The following is an 18,033-nucleotide window of genomic DNA, read 5'->3' as shown; positions in this document are numbered from 1 at the left end:
CCATGTTCTCTAAATATTGGTATCAGCCATTAAAAGACCCACATCAGTTGAAGTTTAATGAGACCACCATTACCTGTGATTTGTGACCGGTTTCATCCTCCTCATTTTCGGTGTCATTTTCTGTGTCGACCTCTGTAGCTTCATTCTCATCGCTCTCATCAACTACATCATCCACTAACACAGAAGACACAGGGATCTCTTACCACTGATGCTACTCACATCAAACAACACTGACACTCTATGCTGAAGTGAGTGGAGGACAAAGAAAAAGCATTTGCAACCAATTTTACTTCTGCAAGCTGACTTTTTTTTTTCTTTTTTTTTTTTAAGGACGGGACTTGATTTTGTCCATTGAGGATTGATAAATCACCTGCATAATAACAGGAAAGGTGCATTTTGACTTCATTTTGACCATAAGTTGAGATTCAGAATGATTATGTACCAAGACCAATAAAAATACCCCCCTTCTGGCACCTGCGAGTGTGTTTTACCTCCTGGCGGCTGGTTATACAGCTGCGCCACTGGTCCACCAGCTGGTACGTGTGGCAGCGGGTGGAGAAAGACACTTTTAATGGTAGGCAGTGGTAGGCGGTTCTTTGGAAAGCACTTCCTCATAATTAGGCTGGAGGTATTGACCAGTGGATCAAGTGTCCGGACGGGCAGGCACTCCTGAACACATCACAGTAATATATCTTTACACTGTGCTGAAGCTGTTTGGCACATTCCAATAATATTACCAATAAAATAAAACTTTATATAAAACTTTCATACAGTGGATGCGTTATAAAGGATCCTCATCCCATTGGAGTCGATGAAGGCCTTCCTGCCAAGCTTAATGTTAGTGAGGTTTTTGATGCATCCCAGAATGCTCTTGCGGATGACCACGTGGCGGTGACGTGTGTCATTGCGGTGCCAATCTTGGTAGATTGTAAGTAGCGTGGGAAGATATCCTCTGTCCACCGCCCGACGGGCATTCATTCCTAAAGAGCACACACAAGAAAGACCTGTTACGGACATAATTAACAGCTCTGCAACAAGGTGTAAAGTAGTGGATGTGTGTGTGTGTGTGTGTGTGTGTGTATAATGAATATCATCAATGAGGCATTAAATTGGTCAAAAGTTACTGTAAAGACATTTATGATGTTACAAAAAAAAAGCATTTATTTAAAATAACATTTCTTTTAAAGGGATAGTTCACACAAAAATGAAAATGACCCCATGATTTTACTCACCCTCAAGCCATCCTAGGTGTATATGACTTTTTTCTTTGAGACACACAATCGGAGTTATATTAAATAATGTCCTGGCTCTTTCAAGCTTTATAATGATTGTGAAGGGGAGCCACATTTTGAAGCCAAAAAAACTAAATGCATCCATCCATAATAAAAGTAATCCATACGGTTCCAGGGGGTTAATAAAGGCCTTCTGAAGTGAAATGATGGGTTTTTATAAAAAAAATATCCAAATTTTAAATATAATAACTAGCTTCGGCCGTACACATCAATTTGCGGTGAAAGAGTGACCTCTGACCCGACGCACAGCGTAATGACGAATGCAGAAGCGCAGAGGATAGAGCAAAACGAATCACAGGTCACGAAAAATTAGAATTTTCAAAGAGAAATGTCAGAGGATTTCAATATAAGAGAAGAGGAGCTTGAGTTTGTTTGAACCGCGAGAGACGTATAAGCTTACGATACTCCTTCATCGCGTCAGAGGATTACTCTTTTGGCTTGGGCAGTATGCGTATGGTCGTCTGCTGGAAGCTAGTTATTTGAATATTTTTTATTTGAACTTAAAGCCAGGATATTTTTAAATATATCTCCGATTGTGTTCGTCTGAAAGAAAACAGTCATATACACCTAGGATGGCTTGAGGGTGACTAAGTCATGGGATAATTGTCATTTTTGGGTGAACTATCCCTTTAAGCAGCACAACAGCTTTCAACATTGATAATAACAAGAAATGTTTCTTGAGCAGCATATTAGAAAGATTTCTGAAGGATCATGTGACACTGAAGACTGGAGTAATAATGCTGAAAATTCAGCTTTAACATCACATGAATAAATCAAACATTTAAGAATATAGTAAAACAGAAAACAGCTATTTTAAATTGTAATAATCACAACATTACCATATCTAAGGAAAAATCCACATCTAGCTGTACATTAAACAATTTTAATGCACAATGTGGAGACAAAGAACCACCCATTGCAAAGCGGAGTGCATTCAAATCATTTAATCACAGCTACCCATGGATTATCCCGCTAATACCATGGTCATTTGTCAGCATTGACAAGTTAAAGCTGGAACGGTAAAAATGACCGGAAGGGTAAAAATGAGGTTATTTTCATCAGCTACGGCTTGTTAGATCTAGCATTCTGGCTGATTTAAATCAGAAACAGAGATAAGTGCGTAAGATTACATTAATTTGAATGAACGAATTAAAGCATTTATTTGAATTAACTATCGAGAGAAAGAGAGAGAGAGAGAGAGAGAGAGAGAGAGAGAGAGAGAGAGAGAGAGAGAGAGAGAGAGAGAGAGAGAGAGAGAGAGACAGAAAGAGAGAGACGCATGTGTGAATGACCTGCGTCTGTTCAGCGTCTCTCTCTACAAACAATGAAGCTGTGAGTTTAATTACTTCAAAACCAGCGATGTTACTCCCTCATTGCTGAGAAATATAATGTAACGATTCAGTAGTGAAGCTATTTCACTAATAAAAGTTGCGGAGCAGCATTGACAACAAGTTTCTGTGCTCCTGAATGTTTCTTTGTGTGTGCAGCGCAATCGCTGATCTCTCTGTGTAAGTGACGTGTGTGTGTGTGTGTGTGTGTGTGTGTGTGTGTGTGCTTCAATGAAAGCAGCACATTAATATAGAATGGTGATTAAACTGACTTGGAACCACCTGTGCATGCATATATATATATATATATATATGCATGCACAGGTGTATAAATATATAATTATTTTAAGTAAAAATCAAGAGATCTGGAAAATGTTCTTTCTTTGCATTATTCCTATTATTATCATTACTATAATACATACATGCAAGGAAGTACAACAAACTACTACAATTTATAAATACTTCATGATTTAAATTATATAATTTTATAATTTCCATTTCCATTTATTTTTAAAGTAATTCCGTTTAAAGTAACGGAAATTACTAAAACTATAATGAAAATTTAATCATACACAAATCATGTCATATGGGCTTCATTATGGGTGTTTAATATTGACGTTCTTTTTTATGAGATTCATCCAAAGGATGCATCTTACCAGACTTCAGTAATGCTGCCAGTGTGTCCAAGGTCACCCTGTGTTGGGAAAAAATCAAATAAATAAATCAAGAAAAAATAAAGTCAAATTAATTATCAATATCATTCTTGCAACAATTAGACAAAATGTCCATTATATCCTTCTCAGATCTAGTAAACAAGAACACGCACTACATACTTCAGCAGAGTGGTGCTCTTTTTGCTAAAGGGTCCAATAATTTCGAACATGATCTCCAAAGCGCCACTTTTTCCCAGTGACACTGCATTTACAGCTACAAAAAAAAAAGACAGAAAATCTTGATGAAGTTCACCTTCCGAATGTTATATTTTGTGATATATATTTTGTGATTTTATATATATATATATATATATATATATATATATATATATATATATATATATATATATATATATGATCATATTTTTTCATATCAGCATATTGCAAAGGTATTTCTCATTGTAAATTTACTACAGAGAGCACCTAAAATGTAATGCGAGTGAACTTACAGTTGCTTGAGTAGACCCGAAGCACCTGCAGGCATGGCAACAACAGCTTGAAGTTCTGCAGATTATGTTTCACTAGATTCACAGTCACATTCAGAGCCCCGTTCAGACGCGCTTTAACACCAAACTTCTTGTCTGAAGAGGAAGTGATGTCACTGGAAATTGTTCATTTGTCCACTGCAATTTCTGACATCTTAATCAAACTTCAACAGATTCAAATAGATAAATAATAAACCTAGACTTACAAGAAGGTGTTTGGATTGTACCAAATATTGTGTATTCTGATTTTAGTTTACAGGGTTAGCAAAGCTGTCTTTTGTACCTTTCGGGCCGACTTTGATCAGTAGAGAATGAATGAGAAGCATTAGTTCCTCATTGGCAGGAGGGTCTTTGCTGGAGCTCACTAGCAGCTGCAGCAGAATCGCTGTTCCTCCTTTAGACACAAACACTCCGGTCCTACGGCCTCCACCTACCACAGCAAGTACAGCAGTTAGAGTCAAAGAAACATTACGCTAGACCTGACACAGCCATTCTGTCCTTCAGAAACACACTGTTTTGACTGAAGTCTCCTGATTACAGCTTCTCTGAGCTGATTCTAGTGTCTAGACTTTTCATGGAAGTCTAGGAGTGCCACTTAAAGCACCACTATTATGCTATTTTAAAGGTTCCTAATTTTGTTTGGCGGTCTCCTCCTAGTCAAAACACATTTTAATTTTCTTTTAATATACATTGCAGCATCACCTCTTTTCTCACAGTGTCTGAAACAGCTCGATAAAGGCTTTTGTCTCTCTAAACCCCTCCTTTCAGAAAGCTTGCTCTTCTCTGATTGGTCAGATGAGTCAGTCTATTGTGATTGATCTACCACCCATTACCATATCTGAATTTTAGCTCCAGAGGCTTCCTCAGCACTTGTACAAACAGTAACGATGGAGTAGGTTTTACCATATCAATTCGAGCTAGAGTTTTCATCCTTTGGAAGTGCATCAAAGTGGATTTTATTTCACAGCGACATGTCAACAACAAGAACCAAACTCTTCCTGTCTTCGTTAAAACTAAGTGCTTTTCACGCTGCGCTTCTAAATTTCTAAATTTAGAAGAAGGGTTAGCACCACTTTTTAAACCAGGGTTATGAAATGACAAAGGAGGGCTTTTCACACTTGAAATAGTTAACCCTGGGTCATTGTAAACCTGGGGTAAACGGAATCCTGGGATATCTTGCCTCAAGTTTCACACTGCTCATAATTTACCCGGGGTTAACAATTAATCCTGGGTATGCATAAACTGACGTTTCACATTGCACATTCCTAAACCCTGGGTTATGGTCTTATTTGCATATTTGCGGTGCCAGTGTCATTGATTGGATAAACGCAGCACGTGACCTGTTTACATAGCTCTAGCTTTGCGCATCCTCGTATTGAGACTGTACTATCGAGTTTATACTGAATGAACATTTTGGACCATAAAGGTAAGAATGAAATGGTCTCTTCTTCACTCAAATTGTTGCGTTTTCTGTCAGCATTTGACATACAAGTTTGGCACCGCAATGCGGGGTTAACAGCGCAAAAATGGTGCTAACCCTCCTCTGGAACAGGGTTTCATAACCCCGGGTAAAAAGAGGTGCTAACCCTACTTCTAAATTACAAGTGTGAAATGTTCCTTTACCCAGGGTTAAAAGCGGTGTTTAGAACGAATATAACCCAGGATTAAGCGCAGTGTGAAAAGCCCTAAGGTTAACCATTTCAAGTGTGAAAAGCCCTCTACAGTGTTTGAGGGCAGGTCAAAGTAGACGTTGTTCGTGGGCAGCCAATGAAGACCGGCGTTTTCAAATGAAAACGATCCTCGTCTACACTGGCATTTCCTCAGCGTTTTAGAAACGATCTCAGTCTACAATACATGACCCGAAAACGCATGTCACATGACCGTTCATGCACACTGGGCATGCGCGTACAAGTGTAAACAGTTGCCTCTTGTGCATATAGGCAGCTGCAGTATTAAAAAAAAAAAAAAAATGCAGAGTTTAACTGCAAAATGGCTGCTAAAAGTGACAACAAAGCCAGCAAAGACTGCAGTTCAGGCCCTGTTTACACTAGTGCATTTTTGTTTTAAAAAGCATAACTTTTGCAACGGTTATGCCTGTCGTTTACACCACCCCGGCGTTTTCGAACCTCGAAAACGGAGAATTTGAAAAACACTGCAGACCCCGTTTTAGTTAGGCTCTGCAGCATTTACAAGAGTCTTCGTCTTCGAGGGTTGAAAACACCGGTGTAGTGTAAAGGACAGGCATAACCGTAGCAAAAGTTATGTGTTTTAAAATGAAAACACACTAGTTTAAACAGGGCCTGAGGAGGAGGGGGCGGGATAAACAACCCTCTCCAATATTTTGAATTTGGACTGCAACACCCATTTCCACCACTAGCAGTCAATACTACATACTGCACCATTAAAAGTTCCAAATTTTGTTTTGGAGGTCTCCTACAATAGGCTTACATGCATCCTAAGTCAATACACACTTTAATTTTCTCATAATATACACTGTAGCTTCAGTGTCTGAAATGGCTTGATAAAAGATTCCATCTCTCTAAACCCCACCTTTCAGACAGCCTACTCTTCTCGGATTGGTCTGTTGTGATTGGTCTACCGCCCATTACCATATCTGAATTTCAGCTCTGAAGGCTTCATCAGCACTTGTACGATGGAGTAGGTTTTATCGTATCAATTCAAGCTTAAGTCCTCATCCTTTGGAAGTGCATGAAAAGTGGATTTTGTTTCACAGCGACATGTAGACAACACAAACCAAACTCTTCCAGTCTTTGCTATAACTATAAAGTGTTTTTCACACTGCGCTTAACCCCAGGTTATCGTCATTCTAAACACCGCTTTTAACCCTGGGTAAAGGAAAGTTTCACACTTGTAATTTAGAAGAGGGGTTTTGAAACCATGCTCCCCACATTGCGGTGCCAAACTTGTACAGTGTGAAATATGGTGTTAGAATGTTACAGCTAGCAACAACCAATCGCTTACTCATATTTGCGTGCTTTGGACAGTCACGAAAACGTCAGCTTATGAATACCCAGGCATTAATTGTAAATGATGTGTGGAACACACTGCAAAAACTAGCCTGACAGACGCTCACTCACTGACGGCCCAACGTTTGACTGTCAGCTTGGTGAAGTCCTGGCCCTTAGTTTAAATAATTTAAGTGCTTCAACTTAAACTTATTTAACTTCAGTTAGTTGCCAAGGTAACATTTCTCATTTTTTAAGTCTCCAATTTTTCATCTAAGATTTACATTTTATTTTACATTTTTTAAAAGTTTTAGTTAACAATAACAACACTGAAACTCACCCACATTCAACAGTTCGTTCAAAATCCCGAGGATGTTCAGAGTGGTCTGCAAATCTTGTGTGTTCTGTACAGAATCAAGTGAATTAGGAGCTGAAAAGCACTTCAACTTGAGCTAAGATAAAATGAGTGTGATTTCATGGCAGCGTAAAGCCTAAAGCTCTGAGTGATGGTACCTCGAGAGATGATAGAATGACCTCCATTCCACCAGAGCCTTTAGACACCACCTCCTTACGGGTCTTCTCTAAAACATGGAAAAACATACTGTTAACATACAACCCATGATTCAACAGTTGTTCTTAAAAAAAATAATAGAAGGAAGCTTGTTTCCACCGCTGAATAAAAAATAAAAAGGCCAATTGTGACTTTTTATCTCGCAATTCTCAAATTTATCAGAATTGTGTGATATAAATTTGCAATTGCGAGTTATGAAGTCAGAATTGTGAGATAAACTAAAAAAAAAGTACTTTCGACTTGATGAGTTTATATCCCACAATTCTGACTCGCAATTATCTTTTATCTTTTAATTTGGGAGGAAGCAAGCTTCCAAATAAATTCAATAGGAGGAAACAAGATTCAAAATAAAATAAAATAAAATAAAATAAAATAAAATAAAATAAAATAAAATAAAATAAAATAACTCGTGTAGGTTTGCTGCGATAGTCAGTGTTGACGGTGTTCAGCCGCAACACCGGTTACGTCACTTGCCCACCACGGCACCGCCCCACCATCGCTTTAACTTTTTATAGTAATAAAAATAATTTAGTTTAGTTAAAAAACAGACACTACATTTAAAAACTGAACACATCTGCTCAATGCAGTGTAAGCTGAACGAGAGTGAGGAGCTGACTGACAAGATGAAGGCGGAAGATTTTTTTAATTTTTGCAATATTTTGGATTTAAAACCAGTGCTAATAGGGAACCTGCAAAGGATTAGTTGTGTTTTTCTAGTTGTTGTGTTTTTCATTAAGAATAATAACCCACCCTTCAAGCAGTTGCCGCCCCTGAATTGGCGCTAATTTGAAAGCGAAAGTAAAATGCGCACGGGCTTTCAAAACGGAGCGTCTATTGGCACGGACCATTTTCAGTTCATTCATATAAGCTCAACTTCCATAGGAATTACCTGAAAACACTCGCTTTGCTCCGGACCGTTACGAATGACCCTGCGGCCGTGTGTATTTGAATTAGCGATTTAAAAGAGAGGTGCAAAACAGGGAATGTCCCATCCCAATCCCGGTATTAACCAGTGTTGTCACACATCGATTAACCGGTGGGAAAATTTCCTCACCATCAACCCTAAACTCACAAATGACTCAGGTAAGTGATAAACTAATGGACTTCTCTATGACGAAACTCTCTTTAGGGGTCAGTTCACCCAAAAATGAAAATTTTGTCATTAATTACTCACCCTCATGTCGTTCCAAATTTATAAAGCAACGCAAGTGCTTTGTTTGCCCAAAAACCATAATTTACCACTTTCTGAGATTAATATTTTGTAAAGTGGTAAATATTTTTGTTGTTGTTTTTTGTGCAAACAAAGCACTCGAGTGAGTCACTTCATAAAACTGAGGTTAAACCACTGGAGTCACATGGATTATTTTAATGATGTCTTTACTAAGTTACCTGTCTGGGGCTTGAAAGTGGTAGTTGCGTAGCTGTCAATGGAGGGAAAGAAAGCTTTCAGATTTCATTAAAAAGATCTTCATTTGTATTCTGAAGATAAATGAAGGTCTTACGGGTGTGGAACGACACGAAGGTGAGTAATTAATGACAGAATTTTAATTTTTTGGTGGACTAACCCTTTAAAATGATTAATAAAATAAATCAATTGAAACAAATTAGTTGGACATTAAAGCATGTAAATAACAGTTTGATGAATTTAACTAACCTTAACAATAAATGAGAGAGAGAAGAGTTAGTGGTTACTCCAGCAGTCTTTTGTGTTGAGGATGCGTAGCAGTTGTCATGGGAACTCTACTCTCTCAACTGCCACCCAGAATTTAGAAAATGCAGCTCAATTGTTCATTATAAATCAGTTAGCTCCTGTCCTTGATTCTGATTGGTCAATAGCTGTGTTTTATTCACGATAAAACACGGCTATGACCGCTTCACCCAACGGTTCTGTGTATCACTACACAACACCCTTAGCAACCACTCTTAGCAACGTAAACTGTATGTTCTCAATTTATATTGTTCATTGAAGCTTACTGTATTATGTAGAAGAGTATTGTGAGAAAAAGATCGAGTGAGGGAGTTTATTACCTGCATTCAGATTTAGCATTTTCCTTCAGGTCAGTCCTATGTTCATAATAAAAAATCTGTTTAAATGTCTGATGTATTATCCTGTCCTTTTTAACAGTTAAGGGGTTTTCCTGTGACTGACAGCGCTAGTCAAAGCATTTGTCAGTTGCATCTTGTTCCGTGTTCACAATAATTCAGATTTTCAATATAAAAGTCTTTGCTATTGACTGACACACTCATAAAGACAGTCTTTGCCGCCATCTAATGGCGTAATAATGTAACTTCTGTTGCTGTTCGCGGTCAGGGACTATTTTTTCAGGCGCAAGGAAGGCTTTAGTGATTTTACTTCATGAAAGTTGCATAGATACATATTTTTGGCTTTAATATTTGTATTGTGTGGTAACCGTTTTATAAAAGCAATAAGGTACTCGAGGCTAGTGCTGTATCGTGAATAAGTCGCGGCTGAAGGAGTTGCATAACAACGCCCTTCAGCCGTGACTTATTCACGATACAGCACAGCCTCGAGTACCTTATTGCTTACATGCAAACTCATTAAAATACATTAAATTAAAAATATATATATATACATAGACAAATAGAAATAGACATATGTAGATAAAAACTAAAATATATACAAATAATTTAATATTTTTGTGACCCAAACTCGATGTGGGGTGGTCACAAGATGTCTGTGTTAATTATTAACTAAACAAGTTCCCTGTTCAAAGACAGACTAGTCTATTGGTCTGGTGACCTACTAGACAACTAAACTACTGTACCACCAGCATCCACTAGGAGTTGCAATTTAAGATCAATTAAAATGCACTAAGACTTATAATATGGTTTCCATAACTTCTCATTGGCTTGAGTGTCCAATGAGAAGTTTAGAATTATACATTTGTTTTTCCCCCAGAAATGTTTTTCCATTTCGTCTGAAAATATGATTCTAAAACACATTTAGATTGTCATATTCATCACATTTTAAACATTTAAAATCCAATAGCCATGTATCACTCAAGAAATGTCTTCTTGGCAGAAGCCTTGGGAACATAAGCGTTAAAGGGACTATTATGACACAGGCCTTGAATGGCAGAGATGTTTTGGTATGGCATTCGCCCAGAAGAGAGGCGTGTGTATGTGTGTGTGTGAGAGAGGATCTGCCTCAGTAACAGATGAATCTTAGCTTTGCATTATTTGCATTATTTTTGAATAGTAGCTTAATTCAGATTAAATGGTTTCGACACACTAAATTAGATTTTATGATCACAGTTTGCTTAAACTATGCTATTCATGGAATTAATGTAGCATTTATGTATGCATATACGTATTTATTTATTTATTACATACTACCGTTTAAAAATTTGGGGTCAGTACGATTTTTTAAATTAAATTAATACTTTTATTAAGCAAGGATTCATAAATTGACCAAAAGTGACAGTAAAGACATTTATCTTTTGAACTTTTTATACATCAAATAATCCTAAAAAAAAAAAAAAGTCAGTTTTCACAAAAATATTAAGCAGCAAAACTGTTTTTAACATTGATATTAATATAAAATGTTTCTTGAGCAGCAAATCAGCAAATTAGAATGATTTCTGAAGGATCATGTGACACTGAAGACTGGAGTAATGATGCAGTTTTAAAACACTTCACAATATTACTGATTTTTATCAACCTTTGGTGTAAACTTTTGAATGGTAGTGTATAAATGTGATATTGACTTAATTAAAAAAAAAAAGTATTTAATAATAATTTCCCCTCCCTCCCCACAAATTTCATCTTTAATTTAAGATTTTAAAACGGCACACTGCATATGACACTAAACCTTTGGCAAAATAATGACGCATGTTTACTGGTTCTATTATTAGGACAGAAAGTACAAAAGAAGCATCTATCAACTCAACACCTATTTAGTGACAGACGAAAGACTGCAAAGTCACGTTAAAAACAACTTGAGAAATTGAAAAAATGAAGCACTCAAGAACATGCAGCAGTGGAACTTCTAAAGTCAACACCTCGTGAAGAACAAGAACTTTGGCCAGCGTTAAATATATCAGCATGCTTGAGTTATGCATGCCAAGATCCCTCTTAAATGACACCCGCACGAGACACAGCCACTCCATCTAACATTAATGGCAAATGAACTTGTAACATATCCCAGCCTAGATGTACACACGCATAAATAAAAAGTGCAGAATCTGATGACATGGCAGAAGGCTGGAGAGTACACATGTCAGGCTGAGGCGGCGCATGGTTTCAAATTCAATCACTTTGAACTCTCCGATGGACATGGAGTAACCAAAGAGACACATGCAAAGATTAGAGAAAAACCTAAATGCATTTCAAAACGGATCCAAGTACAGAGTAACATATGTATCGAATCGCACGTGTTTAACCATCAGAGTGAAAGTTCATCATTTGCACGTGTTTTAAGTCATGTCAGTTTAAACATTCAAGCAATTTTAAACCATTTGAGTGCATGAAAATGTGAAAGAGAACTGAACTGAACAAGTTTTCTGTGCGCGCACACAGAGCTGAACATAAACAACTGAGAAAGAAAACAGATGCGTATCATTATATTGGATCTGTGCATTAGCTCTTAAAGTGACAGCAGCCTAATAAACCTGCTGCTGTCTGTGTCATTAATGTTAATCAAACAACAAAATACAAAGATAAAATCACTTTTGTAGATTAATTATGCATAATTTATACAGTGAAGACTATGCAGTGTTATTTTCCATTTGATTATTCAATTTCTGTACCTGAATACTGTTAGACTTGCATGAAAAACATAGGCTAAAGTATTTGTATCATTATTCTATTGTATTTATCTATGCTTGTAATTTGTTTATTATTGTCTATGCAGATTCACTCCCCAACAAAATCACACCAATCATTCTAGAATGATTAACTCTTTCCAAGTAGAGCTATTCATCTGGTGAAACGGTTTTAATATCGCAATATATATAGCAGAAAAACAAAATATTGTAATGTCTGTTTTTTTCCAATATTGTGCAGTCTTAGTTCATATAATCACCAGAAGTTCATAAATTAATTACATTTTGACATTTATGCAATCTCAAGTGCACTTTAGCTTTCTTCATCTGCCTTAGAAACTTCAGTCAAATTTTACTGAAAAATTACTATTAACTACTACTAAAAAAGAAATAAAAAAACTACTTTTACTATGACATTCAATAAGACAGTTCATTAAATAATTTTAATAATATTTTTACTGATAATGCACCATTAAGATTACAAAAATAAAATTTTAAATGATACTGAAATCAATTAAATATTTCTATTAAATATTTAAAGATGTATTAAATGGTATACATTTATTTTAGAGATATCTACAGATTTATGTAGTTGAGTGTGGATTTGTTGCAGTTAATCTGTTTTATTAATACAAATTAATTATTACAAAAAAAAAAAGTTAAAATGTGATAATATTATTGAGGTTTAATAACTTTAATGAAAAATTGTGGCTAAAGTACTAAAACAGAATTTAAAATAAATAACTTACTATAAAATTCAATAATAGTCCAGTACATTTTATTTGTATTGCTTTGTTTTACAATACACATTCAAAGCAGCTTTACAGAAATTCATGGTGTTAATCCTTATAATACCTTTATAATAGTTCAAAGCACTTGACATTTGCTATATAGTATATATTAAAATTATAAAAGAGATGAAAATTTAATTTATCAGAGGGGCTACTACACTTTTACTTAGTTCAGTGTGAAACTTACTCACTGACTGATCATCAGATATCTCAAGCATTGTTTGGAAAGTTTAGACGTTGTAAGAAGATCTAATCTTACCAGGGTTGCACGAGGGCCGACACAACCCGCCTGTCTTCCTTCTGGCATGGCTTCTATATTCCATTTTTATTTCTAACGCGTATCCAACCCACTCTTATGCCTCTTCTCATAACCTGAACACACTCCAGTGCTTCATCCATAACACTGATACTGGGGAAATTCTACACCGGTGTAATCATATTTCACATAGACGCAGACCCCTCCCACTGTCAGTCAAAACACACACGCCTGCAAAGCCCACAACAGATCAATGACGGTCATGAGCATGTGAGGATATGGCCAAGAATGTAAAGGGGAACTTAAAGAGAGAGAGAGAGAGAGAGAGAGAGAGAGAGAGAGAGAGAGAGAGAGAGAGAGAGAGAGAGAGAGAGAGAGAGAGAGAGAGGGAGGGAGAGCACAAGGGGCGACCATTCAGAGACGTGGGAACATTTCTATATTTTCTCTCAGTTGCTGATGGCATCGTGTGGGGGTCACTGTGCAGACAGTAGAGATATTACGCATATGCGGTGTATGGTTACGGTCAGCGGGGGTCAGGGGGAAGAGCGAACGAATGCTGGATATCCCAGAGCTGTCACATTTCACAGCTGATCTCCTCAGCATCTGAGCAAGATCAGGCTGTTCCCACCTGATATTGAGATGTGTTTTTGGTAATATGATTTTTTTATTTGAATTTTACTTGAATTATTTACATGATGCCCTATGATTGATCAAATTCATCAGAAATAATCACGTATTTTAATACTGGCTGAGAAAAGCATCCAAATATAATAAGACTTTACATAATTGTGGCAGATGAGTAAATCCTTTTAAAGGCAGCACAAAAATGATTTTAGAAAGTCAATTGTTTGTTTTCACTACAGCTTTCACTGGCGTACAGCTCTAGTTATCAACATACACAAATACATACAAATACAATTGTACAAACATATTTTAATACATTTAAATTTAATTTTATGGACCATGAACACTTTGTTTCCCATAATGCTCCAAACTCTTCAAAATGGAGGCAATTAAAAGCTTAAATGGAACGCACACATATACATACTTATGTATATATTGTGTGTGTGTGTGTGTGTGTGTGTGTCTCCATTTTTAAGTGAGATATACATACATACATATATATATATAAGTGACATATTTCTGAATGACGCAAGACCAGGACTTTGTCTTATCCAATTGTTGGTAAAAATTGAGTGTTTCATATTACACTCCTACTACCAACTTTTGAGGAGATCAGGATATTCAAGACAACCCTGAAAAATCTATTCAAATCTAGTTATTTGCTATTATTGCCAAAACTTTTAGTACATTCATGTTAAAAGGCGATAGATTACTATGTTGCTGCCAAAAGTTCATATGAACTCCATTCAACAGTAGCCTAAAACAATGTCTAAATAGCTTTTTGGCTTTTGGTTAACGTTAGTATTTACTTAAAGCCCACACAGAAGTTGACGGGAGAAGTTTTTGGATGCTTTTTGAAGGCATGGGAAGTTATCACTGTTTGCTAACAGATTATTAGAGTGCCCCTATTATGCTATATTTAAAGGTTCTGCATTTTGTTTTGGTCAAGGTCAAAAAACACTTAAATTTAAAGGGTTAGTTCACCCAAAAATGAAATTTCTGTCATTAATTACTCACCCTCATGTCATTCCACACCCGTAAGACCTTCATTCATCTTCAGAACATAAATTAAGATTTTTGATGAAATCCGAGGGTATCTGATCCACACATAGGCAGCAACGACATTGCACCTTTTGACATCCAGAAAGGTAGTTAAAAACATGGTTAAAATTAATCAATAACATTAATGTTATGAAGCGATGAGAATACATTTTGTGCGCAAAAACAAAACAAAAATAACGACTTTATTCAACAATTTGAACCGTTGTCATATGTAGTGAATTCAATGCAGGCTTCTGCGTCTACATCCGAATGCCGGCTCATTATTGGCTGGATCCTGCATCAGCATCATTTGCATGCGTCGTGCTGCTCACGTGTTCAGCTTCGGCCAATACTGAGCCGGCATTCAGATGTAAACACAGAAGCCTGCATTGAATTCACTACGCATGACAACGGTTCAAATTGTTGAATGAAGTCGGTATTTTTGTTTTGTTTTGTTTTTGCACACAAAAAGTATTCTTGTCGCTTCATAACATTAAGATTGAACGACTGTAGTCACGTGGACTATTTTATTCATGTTTTCAACTACCTTTCTGGACGTCAAAAGGTGCAGTGTCGTTGCTGCCTATGTGTGGATCAGATACCCTCAGATTTCATCAAAAATATCTTAAATTGTGTTCTGAAGACGAAAGAAGGTCTTACGGGTTTAGAACGACATTATGGTAAGTACTTAATGACAGATATATCATTTTTGGGTGAACTAACCCTTTAATTAATTTTCTCATAATATGTATTGCAGCATCACCTCTTTTCTCACAGTGTCTGAAACAATTCGATAAAGGACTCAGTCTCTCTAAGCCCCTCCTTTCTGAGAGCCTGCTCTGCTCTGATTGGTCAGATGGTCCAGTCTGTTGTGATTGGTCTATCGCTTACAGCGTGTCAGAAACCAAACGCTCATTATCATACTTGGATTACAGCTCCAGATCTTCCTTAGCGCTTGATACACAGTGATACGAATGGTAATTGCATCAGTTTTACCGTATCAATTCCAGTGTGAGTCCTCAACCTTTGGAAATGCATCAAAGTGGATTTGCAGTGCAGGAAACAGCATCTTCTGAACATGTCCACAACACAAAACAAACTCTTCCAGACCTCAGCAACAACTACAGTATTGAGTAGATGTCGTTCGAGGGCAGCCAATGAAGATCATAGACTTGAAATATTCAATTTTGTTACAAATCTACATAGATATGTTACGGAAGTGAGCCTGGAATTACTGACGACTCATTTCAGACAGTTCAGAATTGATTCTTTCTTTTCGGAGATAATAACATTATTTGTCGTGAACTTTGAACTTTAAAACTTTGCAGACCTTTTACATTCACAAACAGCTATATTAAAGGTATGCGAAAAAGCATAATAGGGGCACTTTTTTACTTGCTGAATTTTCCACAAAAAGACCGGGAGTTTATTGTGCATGTTTGAAGGTGCTGATCCCACTCATTGTATGAATGCATTTGTTTCGTGTATACGTGTGTCAGGTCACCTTGGGTCTGGATGAGGTGAAGGATTTTGCCTGTGATTTGTCGGACGGCATCCTTATCAGAGACTCTGGGCTCCTCGTTCAGTCTTTCCAGCTGACTCAGCAACATCAGCACCCGGGAAGCACTGGGAATACTGGAAACCATCACAACAGGGAAAGTAAACATTGACAAAGCTTACTACATAGTACAGATGTTTCACACCCCTTTAGGTAGCATCAGGCAGTCAAAATCTATGTAAATTGCATATCGAGCTGCGTAATCTAGCTGATGTGTGTGTGTGTGTGTGTGTATGAGTTGGAAATAAAGACTAACCTTTTTTCTGCTGCCATTTTGGGTTTATTCATTTCTTCTCACATTCAATAAGACGTCAAACTGACTGCTGAGAGGGAAAAAATGTAGAAATGCATTTATACAGAAAATCAAATTTAACTTATAAACAGTATCAAGCCACACTAATGCATTAAAATAAGTTTGAGCTTATACAGCAACACAGGCTAATTCATACAGTCTTAAACCATAAGCATCTTATTCAAGGGTGGAAAACAAAAACGATCAACGGCTGTGTCTCAAAACCTAGCGAGCAAGCTACCTATACAGCTAGATGAAAACATTTTTGTGCATCAAAGCCTACTGAGCTGCCAAACTAGACAACATTTTTGGGCATCAAAATCTACTGAGCTTTATAGGCATTTATAGCATTGCTGCCTATCAAGACTTAATTTTTGGGCATCAAACCCTGGAGAGCATCCAATATAAACAGCATTTAGGGTTTCAAAGCCTATTTCTGAGCATTTTTGGGCATCAAAATCTACTGAGCTTCCTACCTAGATCATATTTTTAGGCATTGCTGTCCACAAAGGCAGTTTTTAAGCATCAAACTCTAGAGAGCTGCCAACATAAACAATATTTTTGTGTATCATAGCCTACCTGCCCACACAGACAGCATTTTTTTGGACATGAAAACCTACTGAGTTTTCTACTTAGACAGCCATTTTAGGGCATTATAGGCTCCCCCCAAAAAAAGCTATCCATGTAGGGAGCACATTAGGTTTTGAGCCAAGGCCAGTAATAGTGCAAGTATAGTCCACTCCAATTAAATTAGGCTATCAGAGGAGGTTGGCCATATATTACAGTGAAATTCAGATCAGCTAATGAATAATTAATTCAATGTCATTATTAAATATTAAGTTGATAAAACCCCTCCTGTGTGAAGTCCACTCATGATCATGTCAGATCCACCTGTCCTACAGAGAAAGCTCTGCTGTTAGCACATATCTGCTAACAGTGCAGCTGATCTCTGTCACTGGCACAGTATGAGCAACACACCAAAGGAGAAATAAAAATACATGCGTGTACCAACCTTTAAAGCATGCGAGACCTGCGCCATCTGAACTCCTCACAGCGCGTTCACTTGGCAGCACAGACACAAGCCCCCTGATGGTATTATTATTATTTACTCTAACCCCCAACACACTCGGAAGTGAGGGCGCGTCCAGTAACAGACCTGGAGCAGAAGCCATGATCTGCACATCATGTGTCACATCTGAGTCTGGCGAACAGATGGCTTACAGATCAGCGTCCTCAAGCAGCTCGGCTTTATTTTAGCGTGACGTAACGTAACGTCGACAGACGTGAGTAAAAAAAAAACTGAAACCATTTGTCATTTATTTAAAAAATAAA

General features: G+C 37.1%; 1 protein-coding gene across 3 annotated transcripts in view; it reads right to left on the bottom strand.

The window, feature by feature from the left end:
- The window catches only part of agtpbp1 (ATP/GTP binding carboxypeptidase 1), a 45,236-nt gene that overhangs the window by 26,534 nt on the left and 669 nt on the right, over window positions 1-18,033 (bottom strand). The window contains exons 1-12 of one of the 3 annotated variants that reach the window (XM_051902811.1): window positions 17,714-17,940; window positions 16,666-16,732; window positions 16,356-16,486; window positions 7,298-7,365; window positions 7,125-7,188; window positions 4,102-4,248; window positions 3,783-3,914; window positions 3,454-3,547; window positions 3,277-3,314; window positions 772-980; window positions 492-669; window positions 74-174 (exon numbers count right to left, since the gene is read on the bottom strand). In XM_051902811.1, the coding sequence (XP_051758771.1) occupies window positions 74-174; window positions 492-669; window positions 772-980; window positions 3,277-3,314; window positions 3,454-3,547; window positions 3,783-3,914; window positions 4,102-4,248; window positions 7,125-7,188; window positions 7,298-7,365; window positions 16,356-16,486; window positions 16,666-16,697 (1,194 nt within the window). In that variant the 5' untranslated portion in view covers window positions 16,698-16,732; window positions 17,714-17,940. Of the gene's footprint in view, window positions 1-73; window positions 175-491; window positions 670-771; window positions 981-3,276; window positions 3,315-3,453; window positions 3,548-3,782; window positions 3,915-4,101; window positions 4,249-7,124; window positions 7,189-7,297; window positions 7,366-16,355; window positions 16,487-16,665; window positions 16,733-17,713; window positions 17,941-18,033 lie in introns of those variants that run through there. The other 2 variants (XM_051902812.1, XM_051902813.1) reach the window with 2 other exon arrangements.

The sequence above is a fragment of the Ctenopharyngodon idella genome, chromosome 8 (genome assembly GCF_019924925.1).
Source record: "Ctenopharyngodon idella isolate HZGC_01 chromosome 8, HZGC01, whole genome shotgun sequence".
In the NCBI taxonomy this organism is placed as follows: domain Eukaryota; kingdom Metazoa; phylum Chordata; class Actinopteri; order Cypriniformes; family Xenocyprididae; genus Ctenopharyngodon; species Ctenopharyngodon idella.
The sequence above is the reverse complement of the archived record's forward strand: the minus strand, read 5'-3'. Positions and strand labels throughout refer to the sequence as shown.